This window comes from Cottoperca gobio, chromosome 9 (genome assembly GCF_900634415.1).
Source record: "Cottoperca gobio chromosome 9, fCotGob3.1, whole genome shotgun sequence".
In the NCBI taxonomy this organism is placed as follows: Eukaryota; Metazoa; Chordata; class Actinopteri; order Perciformes; family Bovichtidae; genus Cottoperca; species Cottoperca gobio.
In genome coordinates this window covers 22,193,110-22,211,371 of record NC_041363.1, presented here as the reverse complement: position 1 = coordinate 22,211,371, position 18,262 = coordinate 22,193,110, and the positions used below count along the sequence as shown (strand labels likewise).

At 40.4% G+C, this 18,262-nt stretch overlaps 1 protein-coding gene across 1 annotated transcript in view; it reads left to right on the top strand.

Moving 5' to 3' along the window:
* Window positions 1-18,262, top strand: part of LOC115013450 (metal transporter CNNM4-like) — a 51,568-nt gene that overhangs the window by 23,524 nt on the left and 9,782 nt on the right. The window contains 4 exon segments of the mRNA XM_029439770.1: window positions 622-791; window positions 12,873-12,911; window positions 12,913-12,970; window positions 16,538-16,600. Coding sequence (XP_029295630.1) covers window positions 622-791; window positions 12,873-12,911; window positions 12,913-12,970; window positions 16,538-16,600 — 330 coding nt within the window.

Here is an 18,262-nt window from a genome sequence, read left to right as displayed (position 1 = left end):
CTGTTAGCAGTTAGCGTTACTTTAACTCAAGCTTTCTGTCCATCAGGAAACTCCGAGAGTCGAGGCAGAGCGACCGAAAAACATCAGAGGGAAAACCACTAAACGTTTTTCTGCATAAAATATGATCCAGTTTCACCAAAATCAACTTAGTGCTGCAAAGACGTACGCACTTCTCCCGGGAGATTGTACGAACCGCTCACCAAAGTAACAAAGTGCAAGAACAGAAATCATTCTCCTTATTAACAGTCAGTGTAGCATCCAAATGTTTGTGAAGCTGTTATTTTAAGGTAAAGTTGTTACACAATGCTGATCTAAGTGTAGGATCACCCGTTTATGTAATCGTTTGTCTTGTTGTACCAAAAAGGTGTGAATGACTAATTGAATCGGCACATTGATCAGTGAGGTGTTGGTCAAAGTAAGAAAGCACTTGACATTCAGGTCTGTTCTTTAAAAAATGACGGTGCATCTCTAGAATTTAGATTTTTTTAATGCTGTTGTGTGTATTGCTGTCAATCAACTTCCAAAAAATTAATTACGGTCCTTTTTCTGTTGAAGGGCAGTAACAACGTGTTAATTAATGCCCTTTTTAACCTAAAACTACCTTTTCTTTTCTTCCTGCAGAGGTGAGCTTGTTCTGCCCAGCTCAGATCTCAGACAAGGTGCTGCTTCGAATCCTGCGGCACCCCGATGTGATCCAGGAGATCAAGTTCAGCGACAGTGACAAGCGCTCGCTCCATCACTATGTGTACCAGAGGGGCAAGCCCGTCGACTACTTTGTTCTCATCCTGCAGGTACATGAGGATTTAGGGAGGGGGGGGGGGGGGTGCATGCTTTTGGGTCTGTGTCTGCTTCAGTGTTGGTCTGATCTTCAAAAAGCAGATCAAAAGGAGACCATGCTCTCAGATTGAAACACCCTCCCACACACTCATGTTTACTCCAACACGCGTACAAAGTGGGAGAATATCTAGTTTTATTTCAGCCCTCACATTACTTGGTCTCTGCTGACTTTTGTTCTTTTGTCTCCTGTATGCAAATATGAACTTTCTTTGATTTTGAAAGTACACAGCTGACAAAGCAATCTGAACACATGGTGCGATTAGTATCTTTTCTGGAGCTGTCAACCATATCACATGATCTTCAGTTTGCACAGTCCTGGAAATGTACAGTAGGTATTCAAATATGCATTTTTATCGATCGCTGTAAGGACTTCTTCCGTGTTGGCTAAACAGTTGCATTTGGTGTTGTAACATGTAGGTTTTTTTTGTTGTTCAACAAAAAATGACAGTTTTGTAGCAAGCCAGTGAAAAAAAGGAGTAAAAGTTGTGAAGAACAGAGGATGAGTAATGGCTGGCACATGATACAGTTACAAAAGAAGCAGCAGTTTAACAGGCCCTACTGTGGGCGTGCTATGATGTTATCTTACAAAATACGATAAAGAAAATCAAGTTTGAATAATAGCCTACCAGTTTTCCCTGCCTGAAAGACGCATGTATAGCAGCCCTCTGACTCACCGTGCTGAACGCATCCCGCCTTTAAATGTCATATTCCCATTGCTTAAGCCTGGGTAGAAGCTGTGCAGCTTAGATTACGAGACTGACTCTTCCTCTTTCTTTGTTTGACAATTATCTGCACCTGTCCCCTAATGTTTTAGAAGCTGGATACATAATAAATAACATATTACACTACACATTATAAAGTTAATTTAGGATTAAATCCAAGATAAAGTTTCCTAGCCCCTCTTTTTTTTTTTACTAAACTGCAGTTTAACAAAAAGATTGGACTGTGAAGATACAGAATACCGCTCACATCGGTGCAGAAGAAAGCACACAGCAGGAATAAGTTCTTCATTAATGTTTACAGCCTATTGAGATAAAAAAAAGGCGATGAAAAAGTAAAATACAGCGTGAGTCTGTGTGTTGATACAACAACAGCGGTTTGGAAGTCAACTGATCCAAAGTCAACTCTACAAGGAGATTAGCCGGTTACTTTAAGAGTTTTAAGAGCCTGGAGGGGGTAAAAGTCACATTCCACACAAAAATCTTTTCAACTACTCCCTATCTTTAGACTTCAGTCGCTTTAAAATGTTTGTAGTTCTGTCCTTTTATAGAGCATACTTCACGATTCTATGTAAATTACAGTATGCTCTCGCTCACATACTCTTTGTAGAGCATGATGTCTGGTTCACCAAATATTAACTTTATTCCAACTGATCTTCTCTTAAAGATTTACCAGCAATTTAGTGAGTGATTAACAATGACGGCAAAGAAGAAATGCACACAGGAACTTACACAAATACAGAAGTCGTTATGTGGCTGTGGGATAAGTTAATGGGCAAATCAGTTTGTACAACTTGTACTCACTCGACCTCTGAAAAACAAGGGAAGTTAAGCTCTAGGATTTGGGGGAATTTTGGTTTAATTTAATATAAAAATTGTACCTTTTTTATATAGTGAACTTATTTGTGTGGCAAAATACACATCAAAAGCAATAAAGGTCTTTTTTGGTTAAAAGTATGCCCATTTAATTAAATTGTAAGCATGCCGCACGCTCTCCCATCACATGTACAGTTTGAATGAATCCATTTCCATTCATTCTTTGTTGTAAAGCATTTATTTTATAAATGAGTTGTTCACTTTAGTTTTCTAAGAACCTTTCTCCATTAGTTAACTTGCGAGCTAACTCGCCACGTAACACATTTCACATTGTATGTGTTTGAAAAATGAATGGATGTAACGGATTATGTCGTCTTGTTATGTGGTAAAAATATAAATTCTATCTACATATGAAACGGTGAATTCCCCCATACAGTCCTGTTAATTCCCAGGGAAAGTTTCCACCTTGAATATTCCCGGAGGTTTGCAGCCCTAAGTGGGAGCGAGCCTCCCTTGCGCTCATGGCGGTCATTTATGAACATGTTAACGGCAAAATGTAAAACAACAACAACAAAACACTTTCCTTTCTCGCTTTCACAACATTTAACACTCAATGCTGTTCGCAAGCAGCTATTTCTGTAAATGTCAGAATGAAGCCGCCAGGAACATTAACGTAAAAAGTCCCCTATGTTTGAATGACATAATGCCATAGCTTCAACAGATGGATAAAGCCAGCAATGATATGTATTCCATGTGTGAAAAGGGTTTGACTGAAGGCAGGAGGAAGTTGAAAAGGGGAAAGAAGAAAAGGGAAATGAGGTTTCAGACAGCGATGGGAGAGCTGTGCTGCTGGTCCTAAAGGACATGATCTTCACTAATTGATCCCCATTATATAAGATGTGAGTGCAGGGAGGGCGCACAGCCTCCTCGCCTGCTGGCAGTCAGCCGTACACACAAACACACACTCTTCAACCTGAGGGTCTCTACCTCCTGGTGCATGCTTACGCACACAAAGCTCACACAGCACGTCTCCTGAATCCTCTCTGTGTACATGTACACGTGTGCTCAAATCCCACAGGGTGGGAAAATTACACTTCATTGTTTTAATCTCACTCTTTCACACACATTTATTTTCCACATGTGGGTTATGTCATTGTCCCCAAACAGTCATTAGCCGGGTCCAGTAATCCAGTGGATCATTTCGACTTTCTCCCCGCCGCTCGTCTCGGTGAGATTTTCACCGTGGGAGGCCGGATATTTTCGAGGATGTTATGGAGACCCCACATGTGGAATAATTCGCTGAGACCTTTTTGGAGAGGGAGGCATTTACTGTCAGCATGCCAGGGAGGGAATTTTCCACCGAAGGGAAAGATACTGTCAGAGCCAGTACTAGTGAATCGTTCTGCATAGTGAGTGCAACTGGACTGATATCCTGTCTTCACTCAAGTGTTAAGATTATGTCTGATTCAGGTAAACAAGGTTAAGTTCAAGGTTTCAGACAGGTGGCTACGGGTATAACCACTTTCCATTTGTCTAATACCTAACCTGGGTTTTTGTATAAACACACGTTGAGAATAGAAGGACTATTTTCATCAGATCCTGTGCTGATGAATATTTTATTTTGGTTATTTCAGATACACTGCGGACTCAATAAATGATGAATCTTCTAGTTTCTCTGAAGAGTCTTGGACTCGCCTGTGTGTAGACAACTTGGCAAAAATTGGGAGTTAATGTGGAGTTTGTGTGCTGCTCATATTTGTCCTGTAAACAAAATTATACTCTCACATTCCAGGAGTGCTTGTTTGAAAACAGAGGAAGGGGAGAAACGGACAGAAAAGGGTTAGTGGAGAGGGAGGGAATGATGCAGAGAAAGTGTTTTCATTTGAAGTTTGACAGCGTATTGATTAAAGAAAGTGTATTCATTAGCTTAGAGTTAGTGTCTAACATACATTACAGGCAGGTTCCTCATGTAGGAGCAGTATTATTGTGTACAGATGAAGCCCGTTGTGATGGCTACATGCTGAAAGTTTGAGGTTTTCTCCATCATTTTCTTTCTTTTAGTCCAGCTGCCTTTTTGAAAAGAAAAATCAAGACACTTATTGCAATGCTGCGGTGCAAGAGCGCCAACACCTGGCTATCCCCCAGTTGCTGCAGTTAAATTGATCATAATGTGCTATGTTGATATTTTATCAACTCTTCTTTATCCTGTTTTTTTGAAGATGCAATTAAATATTCTTACTTGTAATGTTTCAAGATGACTTTCCAACCAAAGATCCTCCCCAGAAATGATAAACTGTACATAGGCAGCGTTTGGTTGTGTTCGCTAACCTCCCGGACCACCCACTGGCTTCTTGCTAAGACTCGTGCATTGAGAAGCACATTCCTGTATGAAGTTAGTATCAGCAGTAGCTTTAACAGCGTTAAGTATCAAAGTGTGTTTACAGGGCATTACTAGTACTTCATATGTGGGGGAAAAGTCATTAAGTCATTTTGTGACTTTAGAGGAAACTACGTGAAATTTGATCAATTGCCTTATGTGATGTCACTTGAGTCGGATTCGATTCTATGCTGAAGAGAATTTGGATGTGTTGAGTTAGAAAGACGTGAGCTCACCAGACCTCCTCAGCTACTGTCAGCCGTCGTGTTGCATTGTGGGTAATGTAGGTGGCAGGTTTTGACAAGGAAGAAGAATGCACTGAATACAAAAGTTATCTCTGCTTCCGCTGCATCAATTTGTATCCTTTTTTAAACGGTCTCTAACGGAAACCATGAATGCTCCCACTGATGACACTGTTTAAATACGGCTTTATTACAGAGGTTTGCTGTGCCACTCAGACCTGTGTGTGTGTGTATCTGATGTGTGTGTGTGTATCTGATGTGTATTTGTATCTGATGTGTGTGTGTGTGTATCTGATGTGTGTGTGTGTGTATCTGATGTGTGTGTGTGTATCTGATGTGTGTATCTGATGTGTGTATCTGATGTGTGTGTGTGTGTGTGTGTGTATATCTGATGTGTGTATCTGGTGTGTGTGTGTGTGTGCATATCTGATGTGTGTGTGCATATCTGATGTGTGTGTGTGTATATCTGATGTGTGTGTGTGTGTGTGTATGTGTGTATCTGATGTGTGGGAGTCCGGTAGACTTATGTGAACCGAAATACCTCAGAAACGAATAATTCAGTGTCCTTGTTCCATTCCTTTTATTGTGTGTGTGTGTGTGTGTGTGTGTGTGTGTGTGTGTGTGTGTGTGTGTTCCTGGTAGTGCTCTTCAGTGTCTGCAGACAGGCTGTTTGTTTATGACCAGCATGATTCATGCGTCTATAAAGATGCTCAGTAACTCTCACAGAACAGCGTCAGTCTGCTCAGGCAGAGTTAGATCCCGGTTTTGTTCACAGGGCTCCTTCAGCGTCTGGAAATGTATGGAAATTTGAACTTGGTCATTTCAAGAATTTGAAAAATGTTTTGATTAGATCCAGTCGGTATGAAAGAAAGGAATGATGTTAAGCTAATATACTAAATTAGCTGTGTTGTAGTCGCTTTCTCATAAACAGGAAGAACTTTAGGAGGCTTATAAACCTTCATCATATATACCACTGTGTTGTGGCATTTTTCCTTTTGTGTGTTGTTGTTGTTTCCTGGTTGACAGTCATACTACATTCCCCATTTATTACCAAGCATCAAATAGCGAAGACAACTCGTACTGTATATACAAATTGAAGGCCCGAAGAAATATGCTCACAGAACATACAAATACAATCCTGTATGTTGACCTTCTCCAGGTAGAATTCAGGTTAATGTCCACCTGCTTCTTTTTTTTTTATCACTGGCTAGTTTTTGATGATGTGTAGGACTCCAGCTAATGATTTTTATTTTATTTTATTGCTATCAATTGACTTTCAGTTATCAATAAGAATTGATGACCAATAGAAAAACTCACCAAAGATTTCTACATTCATAATCAGATGAAACTTGAGAAAGAAGTTGAAGCCAAAAATGATTAATTATCAACATTATCAGTGATTATTAATGTTCTTCTGTATTCTGTATGTGGTCGATCATTGAAACTCTGTTGTTGGACTTGCATTCCAGGATAATTATGTCACAACATATTTGTGAGCAACTCTTCCTGTTGTGGACAAGAGCTGGAAAAATATCAGCCGTGTGTGTGTGTGAGAAATATTCCTGGACTTATGAGGACAGAGAGTGTGTGTGTGAGACAACATGAGTGACTTTGCACAAACTGTTCAGTTTGATACCCACCATTACCTGAAGTCAGTGATTCGTTTTATGACAAACACATGGTCACAAACCACTAAACACTGAGGCTGGTGGTAACACACACACACACAAACATACAGTGGGTAAAGTCAGTATGACTTATGATTCACTCTCAACACACTCAAATGTCTCCCTCCTCAGTGTCCTTACAGACCTTCATGCTGTAACACTACTTGAGTTTAAAAAAAGAAAACCAACAACCTGGGAATGTATTTCTTATTTATCTTGAATATTAAAAAGTGGAAGAAATGAATCTCTTCTGTTTAAACTGCACAGCGTTCCCCTGCAGAAAAAGGCTGGGAACAGACATCCACATGTTAGATTTGTATTGTCATGGCTGCTAATCATAGACATTTCTGAACAACCTCAGTGAAGCATCTTTAAATAGTTATTGGGAAAGTTATCTGTAATGCACCTGAATGGGTCTTAAAACGATTTTTCTCCTCCTTTGGTGTTAGTGTTGATTTTCTTATTGACCGTTAAATGCTCAGTCCCGAGGATTAGTTGTTGTTCTTTGTGAGTCGTGCGACATGTTAATGTCGTACATGCAGACTTGTTGTCCAAAGTCACTTGACAGAAATATAGCTTTTAAATAGTGTCAACAGTGCGGGAACTGATTCTCGGTGACTGGTAAATGGTAGATGGACTGCATTTATATAGCGCTTTTCCAATCTTCACGATCACTCAAAGCGCTTTACAACACATGCCAGCATTCACCCTTTCACACACATTCATACAGAGTCAGAGGCTACCGTACATACAAAGTGCCACAGCATAGGACATAACATTTAGTTGAAAACTACTTTAAAGACATCATTGTCTTTGCATTAAATGGTTCAATCTGAGACCAAACAACTTGAAAGGTAATTCCAGTTCATTACAACTTATTTACATAGTTGTTGTCGTCATTTCTATTGATGTACTCACTAAGTTCATTTCTGAGCTGAGCATGGCTACCTCAGGAGAGAAACATGAGCCAGATGATCAGACAGGCACATCTATGCAATTGTTTAGTGAGCATAGTGTTATCCTGACTGAGAGAAACGATGGTCAACACTACAAAAATAAGACATCATTTGTAATAAACTGGATTTCTATGTAATATTGGCCCTATATCAGGACCAAACATGCTTTTGCACTTCTTCTACTCTCTTACTTTCAGAAAGATTTGACTCCCAAAACCTGCTTTCATGACCGAAGCGTTCTGCCTTCTCTCACCTTCACTTGTTGAATCACTGAAATAGAAAACTCCTCAGACTCATCTGTCTCCTATAAATGATCACTCAGGGTCACGGAGAGAGCTGTGTTTGGAATAACATACATCAGTGTGTCAGTTTGACAGATAGGTACTTCACAAAGTTTTATGAGTCATAACGTGACGACTTGAACTTTGGCCAAGACTCACCTACTGTACAGTGCAGGTCCCCGCAGGCAAAAACACACAACCAGAGGCACACACTCCTGTTGAACTGAGAAATGAGTAAGAGATGGTGCTCTACTGTAATGATGGCAAAGTAACATGTCTTCTGAGGTTTATTTCCATCCTCTGTTCATCATCATAACACTTCTCTGCTCGTCTGCGTACTGGATTTCTTTGCTGCTGCCTTTAGAGACTAGTAGTAGTGTCGGGTTTAGCTCAATCAAAGGTTGTTATCTCAGACATAAATCTCTTGTTGTGTGTTTGTGTGCGCATGTATTCTCCGTATGATAACTTAGAGCTGTGGGCTTTGGCCTATACATGCTTTAATGGCAGATAAAGTCTAAAACTGCTGCCTGGTAACAGTATTGTCCCTTCCAATACAAAGAAATAATCAATTAATAAGTATTCTGTGAAAGGGCATGCAGATCATGATATGACACTAAACTTCTGAACTTACGTTTTCTCCATTTTTACCCTTAAATTAGCTTGAAGTCGCACTGTCACTGCCACACAGTACAATGTATAGTCTGTGTCATCTTGTTCTGCATCAAATAGAAATATTAAACATGCCTTGTGCTGTATTTTTTACACACGTCCCCAAAATTCAGCCTGACATGTTTAGTATCTTTGGAAACTTTATATTTACTAGAATTTGAAATAAAGTTTGGATGCACGGCACAAGTAGTGAAAACTTGATGTGAAAATGAATGTAAAATATTTATAACACAACATATTTATTACTAATGTTTAGGAAAAAACATTGTTTATTAAAACTTTTAGCCGTCTGCTTCATCGTGGCTGCGCAAAAGTAGTAAACAGTCCCATAACTGTCAGATTGCTCAAATCTAAATGGTGCTCAGGAGTACATGACACCTTTTTCCAACCAAGCCTCCCCCACTTCAAACCAGTTAGAAAAACAAAGAGGAAAACACACAATCTCCTGTGAAACAACTGAAACGGTTCATTCTGTGTTCATGTTGGACCCCATAGCGCTCACACTAAGAAGGAATTAAAGGAATTTAGGAAATTAGTTTTCTCCTACATGGTGTGATGATTAGCTTAGTCTAACTTTATTAACTGTTATTTTCAAAAGTGTTATTTAGATAAAGTTTATTTTAATTGTAAATACTGGATTTTGCTTAGTGTGTGTGTGTGTGTGTGTGTGTGTGTGTGTGTGTGTGTGTGTGTGTGTGTGTGTGTGTGTGTGTGTGTGTGTGTTCTATTAATAGAGAACAGAAATTATAAAATCAGTGTTGTTACTGGTCAGCAAGTGTTTCTCAATCCACTGTCGTCTACTACCACGTGCCAGCACACGCTTGTTCCTTATCTTACATCATCAAATGTGCGACATGTTGCAGTCGCCTGACCTTTTGTCACATAGAGGTTTTAGTCGTTGAGTAACTTTCTTCATTCAAGTTTGAAGTTATTGCAGATGTTGTAGGCTGAGACTGCAGAGGTGGAGAAGTAAAATTCTCACTTTACATATCAGACTTAAGACATAAAAAGGATAAAAGCGTGTGATCAGGGTTGACTCTGTAGTGTCAGTGGTGGACCCACCCATGGCCTATTTAATAAATTAAAGCCCGATGTTGGTGCAGTATATTGTTCCAAGTGTTGGCAGGCTGTACTGTCAGTGCAGATCTGGGAAAACGGGTCTGACCGGAGCGCCGGCAGGCTTTACACCTCTCACTCCTGTCCTCCGCCTCCCCCCTGTTTCTATTTTTTCTTTCCTCCCTCCCCCGTGCCTCCCTTTTTAAATTAAACACCAGCCACGCAGAAGCGCGGATGGCTGCAAATCGCCCGGAGTCAGCCTTATGCCTGCTCGTGAGGCATGTGTGAGTTTGTTTTGTGTATGCGCACGTGTTACAGGCTAAGTATTTGACCCTGGCCGACGCTCCCATACACGCAGAGTTTGACCATATGTTGCGAGGTGATTAGCATCTCTCCAAATCTGCTGATATACATCAAGTGGAAGAAAGCTGGCAACAGAGCCGAGGAGGGTTACCTTTGCATTAAGGGCCAAATGAAGAAGTCACGCAGCTATAAACCTAATTATGAAATTAGGATTATGAAAGAAACATCACTTACAAATGACTGGATAGACAGGTTTTCCATGGCAGCCTGGTGCTTGATTTCTTTTCTGTCTACTTTTCCAATAAAGTAGAAAAGCCAGAAGAGGTTTGCAGTTCATGTCTGCTCCACTTTCAGCAGCAAGTTGTCCTTGAGCAAGGCATTTGACCTCTGATTACACAGCGGCCCATGGTGGCACTGAGCAGGTGTGAATGTGTGTAACTGGATGAATTTGGACCAGTGCGTCGTGGCAAAGGCATTAATGTCCAGTGAATGTACCCCGAGAGTTCAGACCTCCCCCAAGGCCAAATGCTCTATCTTGCAATGTTAACGGAAGTGAAAGATAATTTGTGTTTCCGGCCCTCGATTCGTTTCCGCTCCAAAATGTAATATATATATATATATATATATATATATATATATATATATATATATATATATATATATATATATATATAGATAATGTGATGGAGAGATTGTTCAGCAACATAAATAATTGTAAGTTGCACCATGGAGAGAGAAAGTTCTACTATCAGTAAGCATCAAGATGTTCGATGAAATGACGTTAGACCATGCTCATTGATTGTTGGGATGTTAGACGGATCAAACTGAATTGATATAAGAAAAATAAAGCGGCAAAATAGTCATACTCGAGCTTTAAACCTGTGTCGGAGTAGCGTTGATGTAGATTAGACTCTGATCAGGGTTGGCAGTGGTTGTCAGCTGCAGGGAGACGTCGTGAGCTTAAATCAGCAGAGCGTCTGTGATGGGAGCAGCCTATTTTGTAACTTCTGTGACAGATACCCCCCCCGCCCCCGTAATATCCAAGCCAGGTTCCTAAATTGGCACGCACCCTAAAATAGCACGAGGGGATGGTTATATCAGATTGTTTATGTTTGTAAATCTGTCGGTCACACCAGTTCATTCCAGTAGGTCTTAAAGAAAACCGTACACGAGTGCCGGTTACTCTGATTTGATGGACCCGTATGTAAAATATAATCTCTTCTTGATGTTGAGTTCAAGGACTTTGTTTGATAATGACCTGAGAGTGTGGCATCACGAACCTGTATCCGCTGCTTTTACAAACAGTTGAGTAAAACAAATACAACCTTGAATACTTCACGCATTCTTCAGTTCACCCTTTAACTTAACCACATCACTCAAGCTTGTTTTCCGTGTCTGCTTTTTCCAACACTCCTTTGATGCTATGTTAGTGAAATATTAACCCAAGATGTGATGGAAGTTTCTGCCTGCACTGTTACATCAAAAGGAAATATTCTGTGCATCATTTTAAGTACATATCCCTGCAGCTCACCCTGACGCATTTGCATATGTTTGGAGACCTTAAAATCCTGAATTTAGAAAATGATGTACGTTCAAGCAAGCATGACTGGACTTTGTGAAATCAAACCCCGATTGGCAGAGTTTAAACTCCACGATCAAACGTCTGCCGAGGGAATAACTAGAAGTTACTCAAATTAAACTGTACCATAGAATTAAAGATCTTTAATGGCCTTTCCTACTTTAGTCGTCCCTGTTAGATACAGCGAGCTCCGTGCGCTGTCTTGTTTGTCCTTTTCTTTTTTACCACCTGTTCTGCGTTCATCAGCCCAGTCCCTCTGTTGGGGGGTGGGAGGATGGAGGGAAGGAGGTAGAGAGGGATGACAGTGAGGATTAACTGTTCTGTGTTGTTGCTGCAGTTCACACATTCCAGCACGCCAATTCAGGCCAACTCACTGTACCAACACAGAGGCCTCCTTAACCCCCTTCTGTCCTCTCCTCTGTCCTCTCATCTCCCCCATCTCCCTCTCTGACTCTCATTTCTCCATCCCTCTGGTGTGCCTCCCTCTCCTCCTCATTTGCATCACATCGCCCCTCTGCAGCCACATCTCTTTATAAATGTGTGAGCCCTGCGTTCTTAATAGTGTATAATGTTTCCTCCCACAAGTGATGCACAGCCTCTCCAGACGATCACTAATAAATACTGTACTCCACCTTGTTTTGACCTGTGACTGTACCACCCCCTAGAGGCCGAACTGTGTACTACCATACAAACTGTAAATCAGGGTTTCAAGGCACTATTAGTCTTTCTATAATAATTAGTAATCATCCACTCCAGTGTCGTCTGCAGGTCTGTTTGGAGCTGTAGCGATGAGTCGATGTGTCGGTTGACAGTCATTTTAAATAAAATGTGCTGGTTCTAGATTGTCAAATGTCAGGATTTGATGCTCAGGAACTGAATATCTTTGCGTTTTTAACTGATGGTCCGACAAAATACGACATTTGAAGATGGCACCTTGGACTCTGTTTTAACAAGCACATTTTCTGAAAGTTTATAGACTATTTACTGACAATAGACAACGATTAATCTGCAGATTAATTGATAATGAAAATCATTTGTTGCAGCCTTACTTATGTTGTTGTAAGGATATGTAAGGATATTTCCTTGACCGTTTCTGGACCCTCAAGCAGCTGATAAACTGACCATTCGCATGACGTTTCATTAAAGTGGAATTGTTTTTGTGTGTCACATGACACTTCAGTTGCCTTTCATGCCATGGATGTTTCTTACCACCATATTTGTTGAGTAGAGTTTAAACCTCTTATGGGCTGCTGTTCATGAGCAATGAGCAAGTAATTCATGATGAGTTTCCTTTTTCAGATTAAATCCCACCTGTAAATGAATGTTAATGTCACACACAACGCCCATGTTTGTTGTTGTTGTTTTTTTAGGGACGAGTGGAAGTGGAGGCCGGCAACGAGAACATGAAGGTTTGAGACTGGACCGTTCTCATTCTACGGTGTCATGGCGCTCAGTGCTCCCACACTGGGTGAGTCTAAAAACTCCTCCTCTCCACTTATTTCTCCTCCTCTCCTCTCATCTCCTCTCCTCTCCACTTATTTCTCCTCTCCTCTCCACTTAGTCCTCTCCGAGTCCGCGCAGCGTCCCCTCTCCTAGGATTCCTCTCCGCGACGAGTACGCCACGCCGGGCCCCTGCCTCCTCTAATCCCCTCTCTCCACTGAGTCTCTCGCCCGATTTACTTTTTTCCCTTATCCTCTCATCTCCTCTCCTCTCCACTTATTTCTCCTCCTCTCCTCCTCTCTCTCCTCTCCACTTATTTCCTCTCCTCTCTCTCCACTCACTTATTCTCTCCTCTCCTCTCCTCTCCTCTCACTTATTTCTCCTCTCTCCTCTCCTCTCCCCTTATTCTATCCCTCCTCTCCTCTCCTCTCCTCTCCACTTATTTCTCCTCTCCTCTCCTCTCAACTTATTTCTCCTCTCCTCTCCTGTGAATGACTTAATTAATTATAATGCAATATAAATTATTCTAGAAGGGTTAAATGAGTACTTTCAGTGTACTGTCTCGGGTTTAAATACGTCTACTGCCACCTAGTGGCAGAATGTTAGACAACAGCCTTTTTCTGCTGTCAGGAATGAATAATGGATCAAATAAGCAAGTTATTTAAGAGGCACCACATGTTCTGATTCTAGGTTTAAAGAATCTGTTCACACCTAGAACTGGGCAATATATCGATATTAAAGTAAAGTGATGACATTTTCTGTATTTGACTGTTCTAGCTGTTTTATCATTTGCCTCTACCCACTTAGTCATTATATCCACATTACTGATAATTATTTATTCAAAATGTCATTGTGTAAATAGCTTGTGAAAGCACCAATAGTTAATCCTTAATAGTTAATAGTTATCGGCTCAATATCGATATGGAGGTATTTGGTTGGACGAATATTGTGATATTTGATTTTCTCCATATCGCCCAGCCCTATTTGTATCTACTGTGGATGATTTGTTTGTTATTTTAGCCCCATTCACAATGCACAGAGCACAGTATGTGGGTGCAGCATCACTTTCTTATAGCTTTTTTCTTTTTTACAACATAGCTTCTTAGGATTTCTGTAAGTGCTCTGTAGGGTCATCTATTAAAACAGCAAATACAATATACTCCCCAAAGGATGTCAAACTTTCTGCAGGACGTTTTATTGCAGTGCATTAAAACATTGTGTCCGAGACAGTTAAACAGTCTATTAGATACATCAGCTCCCACATCAACTTACATCAAACGGTGTTTTGTTGTGTGGAGTCTTTGCTAGTTTATATTATTATTCTATTTTTATTTTATTCATCTTTTGACGGAGACGGTGCTCATTGATCAGCAGAGCACAACATGTAAATGAGCCGGAGTCAGTCTGAGCCTAAGACGCACATTTCCATCTGTTTTCCTTTTGTTTTACCAGAATAGTATTTGTTTTTGAGAGTCCTAGCCAAAATGACAGAACATTTTTACAGAAAAGAAAATGCAGCACAAAGCAGCCAAGATTAAGTTACTTTGCAAATTGAAATGATTGCACAGGTAATTCACAGTTTGTTGGAGTACCAGGTGAGTCAAATTTGGCTCATATGACTTTCAGAGATTGCCAGAAATTTCACAGGAATTTGGGATGCTTGTCTTTGATGCCATGTGATATGCTTCCAACTGGTAAACCAGCGGTATATGGGCCCTCTGGTCCACGTAGCTTAAAACTAATGCAAGGATCTATGTGTGAATATCAGATTTAACGTACTGACACACACTTCTCTAACACCACCGTCTTGTGGTTGACCTCGATGCTCTGCTTGTGAATATCTAACTGCTGTGAATTAATCAGTCAATTATCATAGAGTCGCAGCAGGAGAAGTGCGGTCTTTCTACTGTATGATATCAAAACCAAGTTTGTCCAAGTAGTGTCGTGTAGTGTTCCTTTTCTACCTCTAGGGGACACAAAGACAAACAAATCTATGACGTGCTCTGTGCATCAGGGTTTTGAAGTGCAATACTTTTTTGGTGCAGACCGAAATGTGTCCTGAGCACCGAGTATTGAAACCTTCCAAATACTAGAAGCTAGATGGTCAGATTTCAGATATTTACTGATTTAAATCAAATGTATGCCATTCTTTAAGGCCCTGTCACACATATCCGTATGGCAGAAACGTATGCTGGCGCATATGAATATTTGTCAGAGTCCAAATACGTCCAACTTTTCATCGGATCGGAAAAGTGAACATATACAGATACGCATGTCTAAGCTATTGATAGAGCATCACTTACTTATACAAAATGTATCAGACGAATGCATAATGTATACAGAAATATAGCGTATACAAAATATCGGGCAACACCCTGGTGTACGTTGATATAAGGTAAGGTATAAGTAGTATTCGTTAAGAGCTCACTGTGTTACGCTGGGGTGCGTTGTTGAACGCTGATCAAAATTACTGGACGTACCCGACGTGTGTCTTCATAAGTTATGCAGACGTTACGTGACGTTAGACATACGTGAATACGGAATACGTAGTAAATATACCTACGTAAATACTTACGTAATACCTACGTGACTATGTTAGAGGATCGTTAGATATAGGCTACGTCGGCTGACGGTGAATCCTACAGCCAATGTATTGATAACCTATTCCTACCCTATGTTAACATTATGCCTGACGACGGAGTAACTTATTAAACAGTGTTTCTACAGTACAGCTAGCGTTCAGCATTCTAGCAGTTCTCCAGCATCAGCATGACGTGAACCAGATGGCACTTTTCCAGCTCCGTTGTTCAGACGCTCTGATACGTTTTAAATAAGTAAATGATACGCTATCAATGTTTGACATACGTATAATAATTAGTTATGTATGCGTCAGTTACAACACCGCTGTGGAAAAGTTGGACGTATTTGGACGTATTTGGACACATGTTGAGCTACTTTTCATATACGCCGGCATGTTTCTGCCATACGGAACTGTGTGACAGGGCCGTATGTCTGGCGTGGTAGTTCTAGTAGAGAAACTCTGGTATTATATCGGCACTAGTACAGAAAAATAATACCCAAATGAACCTAATAAATAAGAGTGCCACAAATTTAAACATGGAAAAAGAAAGGGGCTCCTCCTGTCTGCTCACCTTTGCATGTCATGTAGGTTGTGAAAAACCCAAAGCAGTGATGGATCGGGGTTCAGTGTGTGCGATTTATGGCAGCACTTTACCATGAACACCTAAATTTAACACAGCGACCACCTGGAAAGACATACATGTTGTCTTTCTTTTCTCTCCATTCTCTTTCTCATCTCAACACTCTGCAGCTCACTCTTTCAGGGGGAGTGAGAGAGATGTTTTAACCGTCCCTCCTTCTCACCAGCGTCAGCCTCATTCACCCATTTCATCAACCTCCCGATCGTCAGTGTACAGTGTAGTCTGACGTGTGACGTTGCTGTTGGTTTTGCATGTCCTCGTCCAGTCTGGACGCAGATCTATCTCTCTGTCTCCAACTGTTTCACTCACCCCCTCCCCCCTCCCCCTGTCCTGTCAATCACCTCCTCCTGCCTCCTCCCTTCTCTCCTCTCAGTGGCTGCACCTCGTCCTCACCACCTCAACATTAAGAGGTTTTCTCTGTTCTCTTGGTTGCCAGGTAAACTCCGGCATGTCTGGGTCCTTTAACACCAAGGCCGGGCGGGGGCCCGGGGGGAGGGTTGGTGGGGCTTCAGTGGGTGGGCAGGCGTGGCTCCTGATTTGCCAAACATCTATCGAAGGGGTGAATTAATGCCTGATCACAGAGGGCAGAAGTTGCTCTTGCACTGCTGTTTATGATTTGAAACAATAGATTATGTGTTGCACTTCTAAATACTTCCCAGTCAGTGATAAAATACCTGCCATGACCTCGCCGATTGTGCCGAAGGTGCAGCAATTTTCAACCCACAGACAGCAGTGTAGCAGCAGTTTTCTTCCCCTGTGCAATTCACTGTAGATTTACCCTTAATGGACAGCAAAGATTTACAAGACATCTGCTTTATGGCAAATAAGCAATTTCTTTAACCAACCCCAAAACTCATTTACACCTGGCTTTACTGAGTCAACATTTTATTCGCATGAATCTTTCAGAGCAGGTGAGTAGGAGGAAGTGAGGAGCTGTTAAATATGTTTATTTTTAGACAGCACGTGTAGGTTTAAGTCAGCGTTCATGTTACTGTGCCTGCACAAATTTAAATTTCCTTTGTCACAAAGAAGTTTGACTGCTCGGACTCTAGTCGACGATGAGTGACGATGCTTTACTTTTTGGTTTCTCCCTTTGTAAAAAACATATTTAATGATTAGAACAAACACAATATTCTCCTTTATCACAGTGTTGTGTATACAGTATGCTGGCCAGTAACTAACAACAAACTGTAGTGTATAAATGTGAAAGATATGTTGCCACTACATACTTTGTCCAACAGAGAGCGCTCACAGGTTTATTTTTCAACTGCAAAATGTTGCATTCGGTACAAATTGGAGCTGCAACGATTAGTTGATTTTTGTCATTTTTTGAAATATGAAGTAAACACCTCGGGCTTTGGGAACTTGTGATTGACAAAAAAAAAAAGAAATTTCTGACAATTTATAGACTAATTGATCAAATAAACAGCAGATTCTTTTGAATGTTGTGTTAAATTAATATTATATATATATATATATATATATATATATATATATATATATATATATATATATATATATATATATATATATATATATATATATTATATTTAATATTTATTTTAACTCTTAAATATTGACATTGGCTCTGCCCTAAACAAACAAAAGTATCATTAAAATTTAGATTTTAATTCGCAGTGGGGAGGTTTCTATCCATTGTGGAGACTTTGTCACGAATACATTCACACTGTATGATCACATTACTTCTGTCAGATCCGTCAATCAGTGTTCTTCTTCTTCTTATCCACATAAAATGATCACTTTTTATTACCAGGTGTAAACGTGGTGTGGAAGTAGTTTCACCTCCGTGCCTTCATTAGCTTAAAGTGTGCGCTCAACAGCAATTGTTTTATTTATTACATTTTACATGCTTTATGAGCACAAATGTGTACAGCAGCAGAATAAACTTGATGTCCTTGAAAATTACGAATGAATTTGTACACGATATGGAGGAGGAAGGAGAGTAAATTATGGAAAACAGAGTTGATTTTTGTTGTATGAATACACATTAGAGTAATTCAGTGACGAGAGAAAGAGATGGTGTGATTCTGTGGACTCTCAGGGGTTGGAGAGAGAAGATTTTACTCTGTTGTTCTGA